The sequence below is a fragment of the Podarcis vaucheri genome (assembly GCF_965113315.1).
Source record: "Podarcis vaucheri genome assembly, chromosome: 16".
Taxonomy (NCBI): domain Eukaryota; kingdom Metazoa; phylum Chordata; class Lepidosauria; order Squamata; family Lacertidae; genus Podarcis; species Podarcis vaucheri.
Window position 1 is genome coordinate 3,121,231 of NC_138754.1, and position 19,044 is coordinate 3,140,274.

The window sequence follows — 19,044 nt, forward strand, 5'->3', positions numbered from 1 at the left end:
AGCGTGGCTGGGGAAGCCCAGCCAGATGGGCGGGGTATAAATAATAAATTATTATTATATTATTATTATTGCACACAGGCTCCAGGTTAGATTCCTGGCGTCTCCAGTTAGCAGCCGATAGTAGAGAAAGGCTTTCTCAGCCAGAGACCCTGTCCATCAGAGCTTAGCAGACAATATTAGTCTCAAGGAACGATGTTTCTTGCTTGGTGGAAGGCAGTTACAAATGGAAACTCTGGGAAAATCCGGTTTTTGGGTTTCCCACAGTGGCTGGCCACTGTGAGAACAGAATGCTAGCTAGATGGGGCATTGGCAAGCTGGGCTCTGCTTATGTTCTTTGTATAGTGTGCACTGGGATTAACGCAGATCTTAGCTATTCCTTTCTTAAAAGGCAGGCTTTTAAGGCCTATCCTTTCCCTTAATCCCCTCGAGACCTCCTTGGCATGGTCTCCCAAGGACACAGTAAATAAATCTCCACAATCAAACAAACCGTAACCATCTCAGGCTCAGGAGAACCCGAGGGCAAGTTCCTAGTCCTCATTGTTCTGGGGAGAAGCCCAGGAATACTGGCATCCCGGCGGAACGGATGTGGGTTCAGTAGTCTGTCCTTGTGTCCACCTCGCCCCCAACCCAAGAACTGGGACGCATCGACCAGAGAGAGGGCAGGAATCACGCCAAGGAGGAAATGATTTTGTCTCACAGCTGTCACATGGCGTTTTTCGCCAGGTACTTACGGATAGCGCTTGGACCTTCTCGAAGACCAGGTTGGTCTTTCTCTTCACCGCGGCGTCGCTTTCCGTGTTTCTGAAAGTGACAAAAACGTTAAAACAACAAATCAAACCCACCAGCCCAGCTGAGAATGAAAACCGCCAGCATGTCAGATCCTGTTATTCTAAATAGGATCCAACAAAGCCCCGTGTATGTTTGTGTGCTCCTAAAATGTAATCCAAACATTTACAAAATTTTTTACAGCAGACCCAGATAGGGTTAGGGACGCGAGTGGCGCTGAGGTCTAAACCACAGAGCCTAGGACTTGCCGATCAGAAGGTCGGCGGTTCGAATCCCCACGACGGGGTAAGCTCCCGTTGTTCGGTCCCTGCTCCTGCCAACCTAGCAGTTCGAAAGCACGTCAAAGCGCAAGTAGATAAATAGGTACCACTCTGGCGGGAAGGTAAACGGTGTTTCTGTGCGCTGCTCTGGTTCGCCAGAAGCAGCTTAGTCCTGCTGGCCACATGACCCGGAAGCTGTACGCCGGCTCCCTCAGCCAGTAAAGCGAGATGAGCGCCGCAACCCCAGAGTCGGCCACAACTGAACCTAATGGTCAAGGGTCCCTTTACCTTTACCTTTTACCAGATAGGGTTAAAATATGGCACATACTGGCAAGACGCAAATAAATAAGTCATCTGTGCATCGTATTATATTTTAATTTGCTCCTGTGAAATTTCTTTTCAAATAAAATAGCAATAATAGTAGTTCTTTTTATTTTATTTTTAAGGGATTAAACTCCCATTTGTGAAGAACGGGCCGATGAATGGGTATGATGACTAAATGGAGCTTCCAGATTCAGGAGCAATCTACCAGGCGCAGTTGCCTCCATGCCCCTCCCCATAAATCCGACTGGTCACAGCCCCTCCTCTGCTCCCGCCCCAAGGCTTACCCATCCTTCAGAATACTGTAGATGAGCTCCTTAGTGTGGTTGCTGCTTCCGGGCTGAGATACCTCTTGCTGGTCCTTCAGGAGGTCTGGGGTGGACTTCAGCTGGAAGGAAAACCCCAAAGATTAAACCCCAGCGTTTTTGAGAGGGAGGGAAGCAGTGTTTTCAAAAGGCAGCTGCCAGTCATACGACACAGGGCTAGACTAGGGCATAGGAAACAGCGTTGGTCCATCTGGATGAGCGCTGACCACTCTGATGGGCAGCGGCTCCCAAGGGTTTCGGGCAGTGGACATGTTCATGCTGCCAGGAGACGCCAAAGATTGAACCCAGGACCTTATAAACGGGTGTTCACCAATATGCAGATGATATCTCTCGTTTAAATTGGAAGCAGGGAAGGCCGCGAGAGTCCTGTGTGAGTGTCTGGAGGTGGCTGGCAATTAACAGATTGAGGTTGTATCCTGACAAGACAGAAGTACTGTATTTGGGGGACAGGAGGCGGGCAGGTGTGGAAGACTCCCTGATCCTGAATGGGGTAACTGTGCCCCCAAAGGACCAGGTGCACAGCCTGGGAGTCATTTTGGACTCACAGCTGTCCATGGAGGCGCAGGTCAATTCTGTGTCCAGGGCAGCTGTCTCCCAGCTCCATCTGGTACGCAGGATGAGACCCTGCCTGCCCACAGACTGTCTCACCAGAGTAGTGCATGCTCTAGTTATCTCCTGCTTGGACTACTGCAATGCGCTTTATGTGGGGCTACCTTTGAAGGTGACCCGGAAACTGCAATTAATCCAGAATGCGGCAGCTAGACTGGTGACTGGGAGCGGCCGCTGGGACCACATAACACTGGTCCTGAGAGACCTGCATTGACTCCCGGTACATTTCCAAGCACAATTTGAAGTGTTGGTGCAAACCTTTAAATAAGTAATAAGCATATAATAAATAAATAAATAAATAAATAAATAAATAATAATAATATAAAGCCCTAAGCGGCCTCGGCCCTGTAAACGTGAAGGTCCTACTCCGAGGGCCTTCTGGCGGTTCCCCCACGGCAAGAAGAGAAGTTACAGCGAACCAGGCAGAGGGCCTTCTGGGTGGTGGCAACCGCCCTGTGGAACGCCCTCCCACCAGATCTCAAGGCAATAAACAACTATTTTACATTTAAGAGACAACTGAAGGCGGCCCTGTTTAGGGAAGTTTTTAATGTCTGACAGTGCTGTATTGCTTTTAATATTCGGTTGGAAGCCGCCCAGAGTGGCTGGGGAAACCCAGCCAGATGGGAGGGGTATAAATAATAAATTATTATTATATTACATATATTTTGTTACAACATTATTAGCCACGTTTTGCCCGCTATTGCTTAAAGTTTGTCTGTTTTTGCAACACAGGGGATTTCCTTTGTTACAGGTCTATGCTGATGGGCGGGTGCTTTTTGGGGTCTCTGGCAGGAACCCTCGCAGCGCTACCCAGACATGCCACTAGGGACTGAGCCTTCTGCACGCACGGCAGTTGTTCTGCCACGGAGGTGCATCAAGCTGATAGCAAGCGCGGCAACCTTCTCAAGACGAGCGTGCTGAACGGACTACCTTCCTGCTGGGCCCCCTTGGTCTCTGTTTCTAAAGACGCTGGGCCCCGCAGGCTGCCACCAGGAGAAATTGGCGCAGACAGCCCCACAAAAACACAAGGAAAGAGAATCACCTGCAGGTCTGGCTGTGATTTCCTCGCTTGCTTCCCCAAGGCTGGCGCTTCCAGGCTCTTATTGACCCATTCCCGGGTCAGTGTCGATTTGTCCAGCCCGTTCACTGGCCGCCCAGAGGCCCTGCCGAGACTCCTGCTTCCAGGGGGGCCGGGGTCGGCCGCCGAGCCCCCTGCCCCTCCTCCGGAGCCCGCCTGGGGCTCCCCGGGACCCAGCTCCCGGCCGTCGGCCGTGTCATGGTAAGGCACTCTTCCATCAAGGCTCTTAGACCGCTTCCGCTCGTCCAGAGAGAGCCGGTTCCTCCGGGACGGCCGCCCCCGCTGCTGCGCCTTCGCGTCGAACTTGTGGATCAGAGAGTCCACCGAGGACAGGGGCTTGGTGTCGATGTCGCCGGCCGGAGCGGCGGGCTCAGGGGAGCTCGCCACCGCCGGCTTGCGGACCGGTCTCAGGCCGGACAGGCTGCCTGCAGAGTCCTCACTGGGGCTGGGCTGTCGGCGACCAGGCAGGTTCATCATGCTAGCGCTCCTCACGGTGCCCCCCGGAGGCAGGGGCTTGGGGGTGTCCAGGGGGCCGGCCCCAGGGGCGCTGGGCTCAAGAGGCTCGTCCAGCTCGGGATCGAGCAAGGAGCCGTGTGACTGAGTCCGGCGCAGCTGCTGCCCGAAGGATTTTTTGTGCGGCAGTGTCCGGTAGCCGCCGGCGCGGTGCTGCGGCGCGGGCCGCCCCTCCAAGCTGCCTGCTTTCGGGGTCCGCCGCGGGCCGGGCTCCTCGTCCGAGGTGCTGTAGCGGGAGCCGTGCCGGGAGTGCCTGGCCCCGTACGGGTTCTCCGGCAGGTCGGAATCGGAGCTGAAGGAGCCCGAGGCGTCTTTGGAGGACGAAGCAGCCCCGGGGGAAGCAGGGAAGGAGTCCTCCCGCTGGGGGCTGCGGGCGGGGGGCCCGTACTTGCTTTCGCCTTTGATCTGCACCCCGAAGGAGTCTCCCCCTTTCTCGCCGCTGTTGAGAACCACGAAGGGCTGCCCGTCAATGCCCTGCACCCGCACCGCCACCCCGTAGGAGCCCGGCTTGGAGGGCTTGGGGCGGATCTTCTGCGACTTGCTAGGCTCCTTCAAGTCGTTGATGAAGCGGATCTGGACCCCGTAGTCCATGGGGCCCGGCTTCTCGGCTAGGGTGCCGTTCACGTGGTGGTCCATCCTCGGTGGGTCTGGGGCCTTGAAAGGATCCTGCCAAAGGGGGGAGAGAACACAGGCTCAGAATCGTAGATTATAGACCTGGATGGGACCCTGCGAGTCATGTAGGCCAACGCCTCTGCAATGCTGGAATAATGCAGGCCTTGTTTTTACCTATCGCAACGGCCTGATCCTGCAGGCTTCTGATGTTCTTGTGCTAGCTAACACCTGTGAGCCCCTACATCTTAGGCTCAGGCTATAGATAGATAGATAGATAGATAGATAGATCTGAACGCCGTCACCAATCAACCACACCAGACCCAAACCCAGACCCTCTCCACAGACATATTACAGACTCCATCCAGTAGCCAAACTATAGTGGCACCTCCGGATGCTGCACCCCCCTGCAATCCCTACACAGATCTGGCTGGCACAAGGCACAAAATCACAGCTCGCCCCTATACACGAAGCCAAGCCAGAGCACAACTAAATGCAGCACAGCCATCTTCTCAGAAAAACTCTTCACAAGCTCAAGAGGTCAAGACACGAAAGCTTTAGCAACTAATCTACACTTAATGACCCACCCAGTGGTATTCAGAATATCACTCATGAAATCACTCAAGATATCCCTCAAGTAATTAAGGAACAAAAGAAGAAAAGGCACACTAATCTAGGAACTTCCTCTCTGCCCAGAACGTTGGAGGCTATACACCACACCCCTCAACAGTATTTATAGGAACTCAAACACCAGATTCTGCTCTGTTCCAGTAACAAGAAGCCGAAAGCACCAGCCTGAAGATGACGAGTGAGACCTCGTCGAAACGTCGCCCAGACACCCCGACTCTTACACGGGAAGACACCCGAAGACACCAAAACCTGCATAGATATAGATATAGATATATATGTAAAGGGACCCCTGACCATTAGGTCCAGTCGTGGCCGACTCTGGGGTTGCGGTGCTCATCTCACTTTACTGGCCGAGGGAGCCAGCGTACAGCTTCTGGGTCATGTGGCCAGCATGACTAAGCCACTTCTGGCGAACCAAAGCAGCGCACGGAAACGCCGTTTACCTTCCTGCAGGAGTGGTACCTATTTATCTACTTGCAGTTTGACGTGCTTTTGAACTGCTAGGTTGGCAGGAGCAGGAACTGAGCAACGGGAGCTCACCCTGTCGCGGGGATTTGAACCGCCGACCTTCTGATCAGCAAGCCCTAGGCTCTGTGGTTTAACCCACAGCACCACCCGCGTCCCATATATATATATATATATATATATATATATATATATATATATGCAAATATGAATATCTACATCCTAAAGGCACTGTTGCCCTTCCTTCCAAGGAAGCCAAACCCTGGGAGGACTCAGACGAGTGGGGTTGAGCCAATCACCACCTCTTAGCCCACCAGTTCTCAACCGGTGGGTCCCCAGATGTTGTTGGACTACAACTCCCATAATCCCTGAGCTCTGGCCTTGCTAGCTAGGGGTGATGGGAGATGTAGTTCAACATCACCTGTGGACCCGCAGGTTAAGAAAGGCTGTCTCAGCCTAACCTCCCTCCCAGGGTTGTCGTGAGGGTGAAACGGGGTTTGGACGAGAACCGCACGCAGCACCTTGAGATCACTGGAGCTGCGGTATGCAAATGCAACAGATAAATAAATGAATGAATAGCAAACAATATAAGTGCATCACACATTTTAATGAGGCGGTTGGGGGGGAGACGTCCCAGGAGGCTGAGCAGTGGGGCCAATCCTGCAAAATCCTACCTCTGTATATAACCACAACTTCAACTCAACAGGATTTTTAAAATAATATTGCATTACTAATTTCTGTAACCTGCCCTGAGATCGTTTATGGCGAACAGCAGGAAATAAATTGAAAAGCTGAAAAACATCTTCATGTATGCGACAACGGCCGCCGAGAGTTCTGGTAGCACAAGGATGGAAGACTGAAGAAACCCCAACTAAAGAATCATGGCAAGAAAAATTGATGGACTACGCAGAACTGGCAAAACTGACATACAAGCTACAGGACAAGGATAACTGTGACTTTAAAGATGAATGGGAACCCTTCACAAAGTATCTGAAGACACAACAAAGCGAACTGGACTCCTTGGCAGGTTTTGAACAAACATTCACAAACTTTTTATTGATAATAATCAGCTAAATAGTTTTGAGGATTTATACAACTGTGTAACATGCAGAAAACAGCATTTTTAGAGAAATCAAAGACTGGAACTGAGGGAAGTTGGGGGTGGGGGGAGTGGGTTCTGTGGGGGAAGGAAGGGGGAGGGAGGAAAAATGGGGGGGGGAATAAGGATGATAGGTTTCTGGATAATGTGTTTTGTTTTAATTTTGAATAAAAGTTATTTTAAAAAATCGAAAATAATGTAAATTCTTACAACAACCTTGCAAGGTAGGACAGTATGGTCCTCTTATTGTGGATTAGAGGGTGGGTGGGTGGGTGGGGAGGGAGGTTTCACAGTGGAGGTGAAATTTGAACCCGGGGGGGGGGGTGAGAGAGAGAAACGACTTCCTGGGTTTTGAGATTATTTCCTCAGCCGCCATCCTCCGCTGCCTGATCTCCTGCTCTCAATATTTTTATGAACCTGCCTTCCTTGCGCTAAGTCTGAACACAACTCCACCGAGCTCAGTACTGCCCACACTGGCTGGCAGCTTCAGGCTGGCAGCCTCTCCCAGCGCTACCTGGAAATGCCATTGGGGACTGAACCTGGAGCCTCGTGCGCAGCGCAGACGCTCTACCCTTGAGCCTCAAAATAAAAGATCCGCGTCCGCATGGTTCTGAGCCAAAGGCTGGATTTAAACAGGGTCACCCTCGACCAGTTCTGCCTGCCCAGGCTGGCAGCAGCTCTCCAGGGTTTCAGGCAGGGGATGGTCTCAGCTGGAAATACCTGGAAATGTCAGAGATTTAACCTGGGACCTTCTTGCTGCCGAGCTACAGCCTTGGCCAGAGATTTAAAACCCTGCATTCATTCAGGGATTAGTTCCACTCTCAGAGACCAGCAGCAAAGCTGCACTTTCACCTCCACACAACATGCCCCGGCCGGCAACTCCCTTTTACGATGGGGGAGCAAGCAGGGAAAAACAAATAAATATGCAAAGCGCTCTTATCGGGTCAAGGCAGAGTGCAGGTTGCAAGCGTTTCAGGTGGAAAAACACACCCGGCTGCCGTCAGAATCTGCCGCCATGCAGGAATGCAAGGAGACTGAGAGCATGGGTGGATAGCGCCAGCGGAACCTGGGGACCAAGGTGCAAATCCCAGTACAGGGACTACCTGCAAGGACTCAGTCGTCCATGTCTGTAAAATGGGTGGAAAGTGTGGGAGGCCAGACCACCCACCCTGTGAAATTCTGAAATAAAAACGTAAGAGGATCCTGTATAGGATCAGGCCAAATGCCCTTAAGAACCTAGAAATCTGGATAGACTGCTGCTGGATTTAGAGGCTCCATCAGAATGCCAGAAGAGCCTGGTTGCTGGATCAGGCCAAAGGGGTTCAGGGTAGCATCCTGTTCTTGCAGTGGCCAACCAGATGTTCCAATGAGAGCCCTGCCAGAATGACCTCACCGTCAGGAATGCATAAGCAACCCAGGATTTTTATTTACACAGCAGGACCATTCAGAGGGTGTCATCCCAGAGTACTTTTTTGCCAAGACAGCATCGCTCCACCTATCCGGCCAAATAATTGCAGGTTGTTGTCCGATTCGCACTTGGCAGACCTGCCCTTCGTGGGTACACTCATCTGCCTTGGTGAGCAGCGGGCGTCTCAAGGGGGCGGGGAGCATCCATGCCTCTAAATCAGCCTAGGTTTCTAGTCCTCAGGAGCATTAGGGCAGCTTGCCTCACACCCAGGAATGGCTCAAGCCCTTTGGGGGCAGGCCAGGTGTGCCCTGGGAGCACATGCGCATGGGGAAGTCGCTCAGGAGCAGAACACATGCTCTGAAGTAAGGAGGTCCGTGGTTCAACCTCTGCCATGTCCAGCAGAGTTCGAAATTAGCCAGGCAACAGGGGCATTTCGCACCTGGCCACCGGCCCCTTGCAACCAACTGGAGGTGCCAGGATGCCACCTGATGTCTCCACCAACTTGGGTGCCTTTAAAAGAGGATTAGACAAATTCGCGGAGGGTAACCTAGACAGCATCTTAAAAAGCAGAGACATCACCTTGCCGACAAAGCTCCTTATTGTTAAAGCTCTGGTTTTCCCAGTCGTGATGTATGGAAGTGAGAGCTGGACCATCAAGAAGGCTGATCGCCAAAGAATGGATGCTTTCGAATTCTGGTGCTGGAGGAGATTCTTGAGAGTCCCATGGACTGCAAGAAGATCCAACCTCTCCATTCCGAAGGAAATCAGCCCTGAGTGCTCACTGGAAGGACAGATCCTGAAGCCGAGGCTCCAAGACTTTGGCCCCCTCATGAGGAGAGAAGACTCCCTGGAAAAGACCCTGATGTTGGGAAAGATGGAGGGCACAAGGAGAAGGGGATGACAGAGGACGAGATGGTGGGACAGTGTTCTCGAAGAGACCAGCATGAGTTTGACCAAACTGCGGGAGGCAGTGGAAGACAGGAGTGCCTGGCGTGCTCTGGTCCAGGGGGTCACGAAGAGGCGGACACGACTAAACGACTAAACAACACCAAAACAAGGCTACTGATTGCTTCTCGCCATGATGGCTACGCTTTGCCTCCAGCAATGCCTCTGAAACCACAGAAGGGGAGAGAGAGCTCTTATGATAAGTTGTTGTGGCCTCCTTACAGGGCATTTGGTTGACCCTGTGAAAGCAGGATGCTGGGAGAGATTGGGCCTCCTTTGGCCTGATCCAGCATCGTTTCCCCACGTTCTAAGCATTCTGAGAGATGGAGAAACTGGCCAACACAGCTCACAGCTTGAGGAAATCTCTCGCTCACCGTTTCCCGGAGGAAACTTCCTGCCTCGCACTCTTAGCTCCCCGGCCAGCCGGCACGCTCCCTTTTTGCTCAGCCTAACGAAGCCGCTACCTTTAAACCAGAAATGGATTTCAAAGGGCGCTGGAGCCTGCAAGGGAGAGGGGGCTTGCGAGGTTTATCAGGGAAGCCGGGAACAATACAAGCGATTGTTTTCGCGAGAGTCTCACTCAGAAAGTGGCTCCTTTCAACTCCAGCAGAGCATCGCGCGATCAGGGACCGTCAAGAGCATCAATTAAAAAAAAAACCAAAACGACAATAACGCAGTGTCAGCGGGAAATGGACCGGCAGAACCTCGCGAGCAGAGACGCTGGGGGAGCGGCAGAAAGGGGTACCATTGTGTTCATCGGCCGCTGCAGGGCTGCCAACGTTGTGTCCGTCACCAGCTGCCAGGCTGCCGAGCCGAATGGGAAGGCGTAAAAACAAAAGGGTACTTGCTCTGCAATCCAACCCACCTGGCTTTCTGCAGCCCGCCAGATTAATGCTGCATACTCACTGCGACTGGAGCAATCCGAAAAGAGGAGGGGGTTACAAGTGCATCCAGAAAGGGACAGGGGTGTGTGCGGAAGAGAAGAGAAATAAGCAAATAAAAAAAAGTTTGACGCAGCTAAAGAGGCAGCCAGCGTCCTCCGTGGCCGAACGCCGTGGGAACCTGGCTGGCCCGCAGACCCGCTCGCGTCCGGGTGGCGGCGAGACCTGACATTTTGAGCGCAGTGCAATGCGGTGGCAGTTTAGCGGCGCCGGCGGCACGTGGCGGCGTGTCTGGGCTGCATCGTGGCATCGGTTCCACGGCAGGCGGGGAGCAGGGAGAGGGAGAGCCAAACGGCCCCACTTCCCCCCCGCCGGCCAGTTCCTTCCTTGCTGCAGGCTCCGCAGATCAGGCACGCTTCCCGGCCAGCCGTGGGGAGGAGAGGGGCTGGCTGGCTGGCCGGCTGGCTGGCTGAGAGAGAGCGATGTCCTTGAGCCAACGGTCAGCTGGAACACTTATCTCTCCTGCTTTCTCCCCTCCGCTGTCCTGCCTGCTCCTGGACGCAGGCTTCCCAAAAGAGCCAGGAAAACAAGCACAAAGGGGTCTTCTTCCTTCTCCAGGCAGGGGTGAAGGGCATCAGAAACAGCCTGGGCAAGAGGGGGGTGTTCTGGGGGGTGGAAGGCAGGCAAGCGAATGGAGCTGGCTGGTGGCTGGATGCGGAATTTGCAACATCAGCTGGAAGGTGTGTGTTTGTGTGCATGTGGTTTGATCACAGATCGGGAAAGGAGGAGGAGCAGGAGGGGTTTGAGGGTGGCGGGAGGAAGGAGGAGGCGGTGTGGAAAATGAGATTTGGGGATTCAGGTTTTTGAGAGACAATATTTGCTGTCCCACGCGGAACAGCTTCTGCTGCAGAGAGAGGGGACGGTTGTCAGACATGATAAGGATGTTGCTTGCGTGCTGAGAGGAGGCATAGTGGTTAAGAGTGTCAGGCTGGGACAGACCAGGGTTCAAATCCTCACTCTGGCATGAAGATCACTGGCAGGGGTGACCTTGGAGGCCGGTCGCTGCCTCGGCCAGCGTAGTCTATCTCACAGGGCTGTTGTGGGTATCAATTGAGGAGGGGCAAGACAGGACCGTGCGTTCCACCTCCAGCTCGTTGGAGAAAAAGGTGGGCTAAAGATGAAATAAACTGAATGCAGCGGAACGAGCCAGCTACCTTATTTATTTATTAAGTATTCACTGCCTTTTGGCCAAAGTGGTTTATACACTTTTAAAGGACTAAAACTGATTATATAACATGTCCCTCAGAATGGGATGTGGGAGGAATTTCGGTTTAGGGGATAGGGATGGAATGAAAATTAAGGGGTGGGGGAATGTAGGTCTATAAAAATCACACATGCTGAGGAGAAGAAAAACAGGAGAGGGTGAATAAAGCTTTTGTCTCTTCGACTAGAATTACAGGCCCCCTGACACACACAAATAACACACAAAGAAGAATCCTATCTGTGGAACTCCCGGCGACAAGGTCCACTAGCTTACATTTGAAAAAACAAAAAGGGGAAAGAGGGATTAATCAAAACCACAAAAATCTGTCGCTGCCTATTAATGTGAGGGTAAAATGGAACTTCCAGGTCCAGAGGCAGGCTACCCCCAAATATTGGGAGGAAAGAGCAGCGGCGGGATATTCCCATCATGCTCTGCTTTGTTTGGGAGGCATCTGACTGGCTACTGCAAGAAGCACGGTGCGCTGGAATAGCTTAAATTCTTATTTTAGACTTGGGGGTGGGAACTCTGTGGACATCTGGGCTCCAAGTCCCACCAGCTGGGATGGCAAGAACACAAGAGGCGGCGGCAGGATCCGGCCAAAGGCCCGTCTAAGTCCCGTATCCTCCTCTCACAGCAGCCAACCAACCAGAGGGAAACGAGTGCGCAGGATTTACGGAGGCAGGGCAGGGGAGCAAACTTCCAAAGCAGCTCTCAGAATCTGAGCCAAAATAATAATAATAAATCCCGCATCTCTTTGGCTGAAGCACACACCTTTCTGATCAGAAGGAACAGCAGCGGCGGGAGATCTGACACGGAGGAGGCCGTTGCTTTCCTGCAAACGCAGCCGACGTGGCCGCGGACAGGGCTTGGAACACGGCAAGCAAGCCAGGCAGAACGCGGCTGCCAGTTTCCGTCCAACAATCGCTGGGCAGGCGCCAGCTCTGTATCAGCGGAGGGAGGAGGAGGAGTAGGTGAGTCAGGTGCCCGTCCGAGGCTGGCATTCACTCCCTGGGCCCAGCAAACGGAGAGGGGAAGGGGGGCTGCCAGGAACCTCCACCCTCCCACCCGCCGATGGACCTGGTCAAGTGACCACCGTGGTTTCGGAATCGCTGGGAAAGCGAGAGCCGCAGGAATGTGAAGCCTCTCTGACCCTCCCCGGCTACAGACTCATGACTTCAGCTCCGCATGATTTACTTGTTTTTAATGAGAATCCACGGGCTTTTGAGGAAACTAGCGATCTGCTTTATGCCCAGGCAGGAGCATTTCCCAGGCTTAACGACTAACAGATTGAGGTTGAATCCTGACAAGACAGAAGAACTGCTTTTGGGGGACAGGGTGTGGGCGGGTGTGGAGGACTCCCTGGTCCTGAATGGGGTAACTGTGCCCCTGAAGGACCAGGTGCACAGCCTGGGAGTCATTTTGGACTCGCAGCTGTCCATGGAGGCGCAGGTCAATTCTGTGTCCAGGGCAGCTGTCTACCAGCTCCATCTGGTACGCAGGATGAGACCCTACCTGCCCACAGACTGTCTCGCCAGAGTGGCGCATGTTCTGGTTATCTCCCTCTTAGACTACTGCAATGCGCTCTACATGGGGCTACCTTTGAAGGTGACCTGGAAACTGCAACTAATCCAGAATTCGGCAGCTAGACTGGGGACTGGGAGCGGCCGCTGAGACCATATAACACTGGTCTTGAAAGACCTACATTGGTTCCCAGTACGTTTCCGAGCACAATTCAAAGAGTTGTTGCTGATCTTTAAAGCCCTAAATGGCCTCAAAGGCCCAGTATACCTGAAGGAGCGTCTCCACCCACATCGTTCAGCCCAGACACTGAGGTCCAGCTCCGAGGGCCTTCTGGCGGTTCCCTCACTGCGAGAAGTGAGGTTACAGGGAACCAGGCAGAGGGCCTTCTCGGTGGTGGCGCCCACCCTGTGGAACACCCTCCCACCAGATGTCAAAGAGATAAACAACTATTTTACTTTTAAAAGACAACTGAAGGCGGCTCTGTTTAGGGAAGTTTTTAATGTTTGGTGCTGTATTGTTTTTAATATTCAGTTGGAAGCCGCCCAGAGTGGCTGGGGAAACTCAGCCAGATGGGCGGGGTATAAATAATAAATTATAATTATTATAATTATTAACTTGGGATAGACTGAACCTGGGACTTTCTGCATGCAAACAGATGTTCCACCACGAGGCTACAGCCCTTCTCAGGCAGGAATAATGCAAGACTCCAGTCCTCGTGGTTACGGACAAAAATGGCTGGTTTAAACATGGGCACAGGAAGCGGCCTTTCAAGCAGTCAGGCCGTTGCTCCGTCAAGCTCAGCACTGCGTGCCCTGACTGGCAGCAGCCCTCCAGGCTTTGGCAGGTGCTTCTGCCAGCCTCACCTGGACATCGAACCGGGAGATCTGCCGCTGAACTGTTGTCCTTCCACTAAACAGACTCAAGATCCTAGTCCTCATGGTTTTGACTTAAACCAGAACATAGAAAGCTGGCTTATCTATCACCACATCTAGTTCAGTACTGTCGGCACAAAGCCAGGAGCACATATTCAGGATTTCCTCCCGCCTAATCGGCAACCGGGGGACGCGGGTGGCGCTGTGGGCTAAAGCCTCAGCGCCTAGGGATTGCCGATCGAAAGGTCGGCGGTTCGAATCCCCGCGGCGGGGTGCGCTCCCGCTGCTCGGTCCCAGCGCCTGCCCACCTAGCAGTTCGAAAGCACCCCCGGGGGCAAGTAGATAAATAGGTACCGCTTACCAGCGGGAAGGTAAACGGCGTTCCGTGTGCGGCTCTGGCTCGCCAGAGCAGCGTTGTCACGCTGGCCACGTGACCCGGAAGTGTCTCCGGACAGCGCTGGCCCCCGGCCAATAGATGTGAGATGGGCGCACAAACCCCAGAGTCTGTCAAGACTGGCCCGTTCGGGCAGGGGTACCTTTACCTTTAATCGGCAACCAGCGATCCAAAGCATGCAGATTTTCAAAAAGTGCATAAGCAAATCCTCCAGCGACTGGGGCCAATCACCCCCTCATCTCGCTTTCCATCTGGTTTGTTTGTTGTTGATTTTGTACAGCAAATTGAAAACCAAGACGGATAATTGCTAGAGATGCTCCATACTTTTGGGGGGAACGACTCCTATTTCCAAAATTAGGAGCCCATTTGCCAACGGAGCCTAGGATATTCCTGCTTGGATATTTAAACAGAGAGATCAAGAGGTAGAAACCAATTTGATTACTGCAGCAAAAATAGTAAGTTGCAAAAATCACCTCTGATTACTTATGAGTGCACTTAATCTGGAGCACAGCGAAAATGGTCTAACTTATCGCAGGAGACTCCTGTACAAGCAAAACAACCAACCACATTTATGAAAAAATAGGTGTTGGCTCAGCCAAGTATAATGACGTGTGATGTTCTCAGTTTTTTGTAAAGTATTTTTTGTTGGAAATTTAGTCACTGTATTGCAGAAGTACTGCAAACTTTAAAAATATCAGTGATTTTAATTTACAAGTTCACAAACTACAATTTCCATTGAAATACACCCCCCACACACACACACACAATCAAAGCACAGAATAGCAAACATATTAAGGTCTCCAATGCAATACATACAGTGGTACCTCGGGTTAAGTACTTAATTCGTTCTGGAGGTCTGTACTTAACCTGAAACTGTTCTTAACCTGAAGCACCACTTTAGCTAATGGGGACTCCTGCTGCCGCCGGAGCACGATTTCTGTTCTCTTTTTTTTTTTATAATGATTTTTATTGCATTTTTTTTCCAAATTACAGATAAAACAGAAAAAAGAAATAACATAAAGAGTAGAAAGAAAGAAAAAAACAGAAAATCACAACCATTTCAACAACTTATTTCAGATTTCCATCGGACTTCCCCACATCTCCCACATAGTGCATTCTTGACAATAAAGTTATCAGCAAATTATAACCTTATTTCGTGTGTTTCTTTGTATTTTCAATTGCAGTTTAAGTTTAAATCTCTTATTTTCCATTTACTCTAAAAATATAACATATTGTCATTTTTACCCATTTAAACTTTGATTCTTTCATAAATATTATCCAATTTCATAAATAATTAAACTTTCGTTGCTGGGGCTAACATTCCAAGTCATACGGCATCTTAAGATTCATATAACTTATAATACTTTTGCAGATAGTCTTTGAATTTTTTCCAGTCCTCCTCCATTGCCTCTTCTCCCAAATCTCGGATCCTTGCAGTCATCTCGGCTAGTTCCATGTAGTTCATCAATTGCGTCTGCCAGTCCTCCAGTGTGGGCAAATCTTGGGTCTTCCAATGCTTAGCGATAAGGATTCTTGCTGCTGTTGTAGCATACATAAAAAAGATTCTATCCTTTTTTAACACCTTCTGGCCGACGATGCCCAGAAGGAAGGCCTCCGGTTTCTTGGGGAAGGTGTACTTAAACACCTTTTTTAACTCGTTATAGATCATTTCCCAGAAGGCTGAAACTGTTCTTAACCTGAAGCACCACCTTAGCTAATGGGGCCTCCTGCTGCCACTGCGCCGCCGGAGCACGATTTCTGTTCTCATCCTGAAGAAAAGTTCTTAACCTGAAGCACTATTTCTGGGTTAGCGGAGTCTGTAACCTGAAGCGTATGTAACCCGAGGTACCACTGTATTTCAACCTAGTGTTAAGCCCAAACCGAATACAGTGGACATACAACGGCGTCAATCACACAACCGTGTCACCGTTTTCTATCAGTTTCCCAGCAATGGGAAAAATAATAAAGCAGATCAAAACTTCTCTGGATGTCCGCCTCCCTGAATCGAACAACCATAGAATTCTGGTGCCCAAAGGGACCTCAAAATGTCATATAGTTCAGCCCCTTGAAAATGCCAGGGATTTCCTGCAAAGACAGCGAAGCCTAATGAAATCTTTGCACATGCCGTGGCAGATATGCGCCTGTGGGGGGGGGGATCACAGCACATCGTCTGCCACCAGAAATTCCCCGGAGCTCAGAGCCTAGGAAACCAGCCCCCTCCTGGGGAAGAAATATATACAGATGCCTGACCAATCCCATAATCTACAGCTCATTATTTCAATCCTCTCTAGATCATTAGCGCAACAAGATTTGCGCAGAGGAGCATAACCTCTCCAGCAGAGTTCACGATACGCGGAGTACGGTTCTCCGATGCGATGCAATAGATGGGGAAAAAGCACACCCCATTTTTCTCGGGTGGGAAGGGGAAAATTTGCTGGGGGGGGGGGATGTTGAGTGGGAGAGGCTTAAAAATTTCCTCTTCCCAATGCCAGCCAGAAGCCTTAGCGGGACTGCGCTGTAGAAGAATATTGGAAAATCAGTGGTTTTCAATAAATATCTTAAAAACCACACGGACAAGACAAATCTCCTGAGAGATATAGAAGGAATCTAGAAAATAGAAGAATATATAGTAAAAATTTGTATAGAGGAAAAAAGTGGAAACCAAAATAATAAAAATGAAATGCGTATAGACCACCAAAATGTAAAATAGCACAATGTGAACAGTTGGAAGTCAAACACTTGGGTATATTCACATTGGGTATGTATATAGGTAAATTATGTATTGTATGTACAGCGGTACCACTGGTTGTGAACAGGATCTGTTCCGGAGCCCCGTTCGCAACGTGAGCAGAACACAACCTGTGTCTGCACGTGTGCAGGTCGCGATTCGCTGCTTCTGCGCATGCATGTGATGTCATTTTGAGCACCTGTGCATTCGCGAGCAGCAAGACCCGGAAGTAACCCTTTCCAGTACTTCCAGGTTGCCGTGGGACGCAACCTGAAAAGATTTAACCTGAAGCAAACGTAACAAGAGGTATGACTGTAGTGGATGTAATGTACTGTATTGTCTATTCTTAAGCTTAATAATTTCCCAGTAGTGATGTATGGAAGTGAGAGCTGGACCATAAAGAAGGCTGATCGCCAAAGAATGGATGCTTTCGAATTCTGGTGCTGGAGGAGACTCTTGAGAGTCCCGTGGACTGCAAGAAGATCAAATCTATCCATTCTGAAGGAAATCAGCCCTGAGTGCTCACTGGAAGGACAGATCCTGAAGCTGAGGCTCCAAGACTTTGGCCACCTGATGAGAAGAGAAGACTCCCTGGAAAAGACCCTGATGTTGGGAAAGATGGAGGGCGCAAGGAGAAGGGGACGACAGAGGACGAGATGGTGGGACAGTATTCTCGAAGCTACCAGCATGAGTTTGACCAAACTGCGGGAGGCAGTGGAAGACAGGAGTGCCTGGCGTGCTCTGGTCCAGAGGTCACGAAGAGGCGGACACGACTAAACAACTAAACAACAACAAACAAGCTTAATAAAATATTACATATTTCTTTTTTAAAAAGGAAAATCAGTCGTAAGGATTTAAGACGAGAGGCCTGAATTCAGCCTACGGAAGAAAAGAGGGAGCAGTCATCTTTGAACATCTGTAGCTAGAGCAAGTTTGTTTTCCGAGTCGGCAGGACGGGAACTAACAGTTCTAAATGGCAAGAAATGAGATTTTGACTTAAAACCAAGAACCTGAGCTGTTGAGACAGCAGAACAAACTCCCTCGGAAGCTTGTGGACGCTCCTTTCGTGGTGGTTTTTAAGCAGAGGTTGGATGGCCATCTGCCAGGGATGCTTTAGTTGAGATTTCTGGGGTTGGACTAGATGACCCCTGGGGTCCCTTCCAGCTCCACAAGTCTATGATTCTACAGAAAGGTCTGTCTAGTCCAGCTCCCCACAGAGGCCATTCGGGAAACCATGAGCAGGGCAGGAAGGCAACGTACAGCCCTCCTCTGGCTCCCTGCCAGAACCTGGTGTTCTTAGCTATGTGCTCCTGAACATGGAGGGTCCATTGAGCCATCGCTACTAAAAGCCGCTGGGCCCACGGGGGACACACACGCCAAACACAACACGATTATTTCTTATGACAAAGATAATGACAAAGAAGGGAGACTCAGCCAGATGGGCCAGGTATAAATAATAAATTATTATATTTTATTATCTGATGGGGCAATTAATACAGTCGCCCACAGGCCCCTAAGATTTGAGCAACCTTCACTAGGGACTGAGCCTTTATTTTCTATTTTATTACTGCATTTATATCCCGCCTGTTCCCGACTAAGTGCACATATTGATATAAGAATGTATTAGATAAAATGTAAAGCAATATACAATAATAAGAGTACATTCATTTGTAAAAAAGGAATATACGACGAGATAGACAGGAAGTCTAGTGTGTTGGTATGTATATGATTTGGGGGGGAATTGTTTTTGGTTTTTCTCTTTGCTCTTTTTTGTTTCATTTTCTTTCTAGGTATATAAAATTTGTATATAATTTTTGTATACATGTTGGAAATTATATTACAGCAAGTCCTGTAATGGAATAGGACAACGTTTACCGATGTAATATAAGAATGTCAACAAATAAATAAAATGCAAATTCAAAAATAAAATAAAACACCGCCTGTTTCCCCACCCTACCTCAAAAGCAATTCAAGGCAGCACACCCTCCTCCGTTTAATCTTCACAACAGGTTAGGCTGAGATATAAGCAGCGGCCCAAAGTGATGTTGCCAAGTAGGATTCGAACCTTGGTCTCCTCCTGGGTCTAAGTCCGACACCCTTAACGACTACCGCACACCCGCTCTCTCCACACAGGCTCTGCCCTGTGGAACTCCCAGCCACAGGTCCGGCAACCATCGTTCCAGCCTTCCCCAAACTCTATTATTCAGACGGGCTTTTGCAGCGTGTGTGTTTTTTCGTTTGCTGGTTTTTAGGCTGGCAGGTTCAGGGAGCAACCTGAAACCGCCACACCTCGGGCTTGCATCATCGATCTGTCCTTGCAGGTGCAGCAGGAGGA

General features: G+C 50.5%; 1 protein-coding gene across 3 annotated transcripts in view; it reads right to left on the bottom strand.

Annotated features, from left to right (window-relative positions):
- CGN (cingulin) overlaps window positions 1–19,044 on the bottom strand; it is a 66,850-nt gene that overhangs the window by 36,522 nt on the left and 11,284 nt on the right. Inside the window, exons 1-4 of one of the 3 annotated variants that reach the window (XM_082202058.1) lie at window positions 18,667–18,688; window positions 3,345–4,559; window positions 1,655–1,755; window positions 732–801 (exon numbers count right to left, since the gene is read on the bottom strand). In XM_082202058.1, coding sequence (XP_082058184.1) covers window positions 732–801; window positions 1,655–1,755; window positions 3,345–4,529 — 1,356 coding nt within the window. In that variant the 5' untranslated portion in view covers window positions 4,530–4,559; window positions 18,667–18,688. Of the gene's footprint in view, window positions 1–731; window positions 802–1,654; window positions 1,756–3,344; window positions 4,560–9,914; window positions 10,379–18,666; window positions 18,689–19,044 lie in introns of those variants that run through there. The other 2 variants (XM_082202057.1, XM_082202056.1) reach the window with 2 other exon arrangements.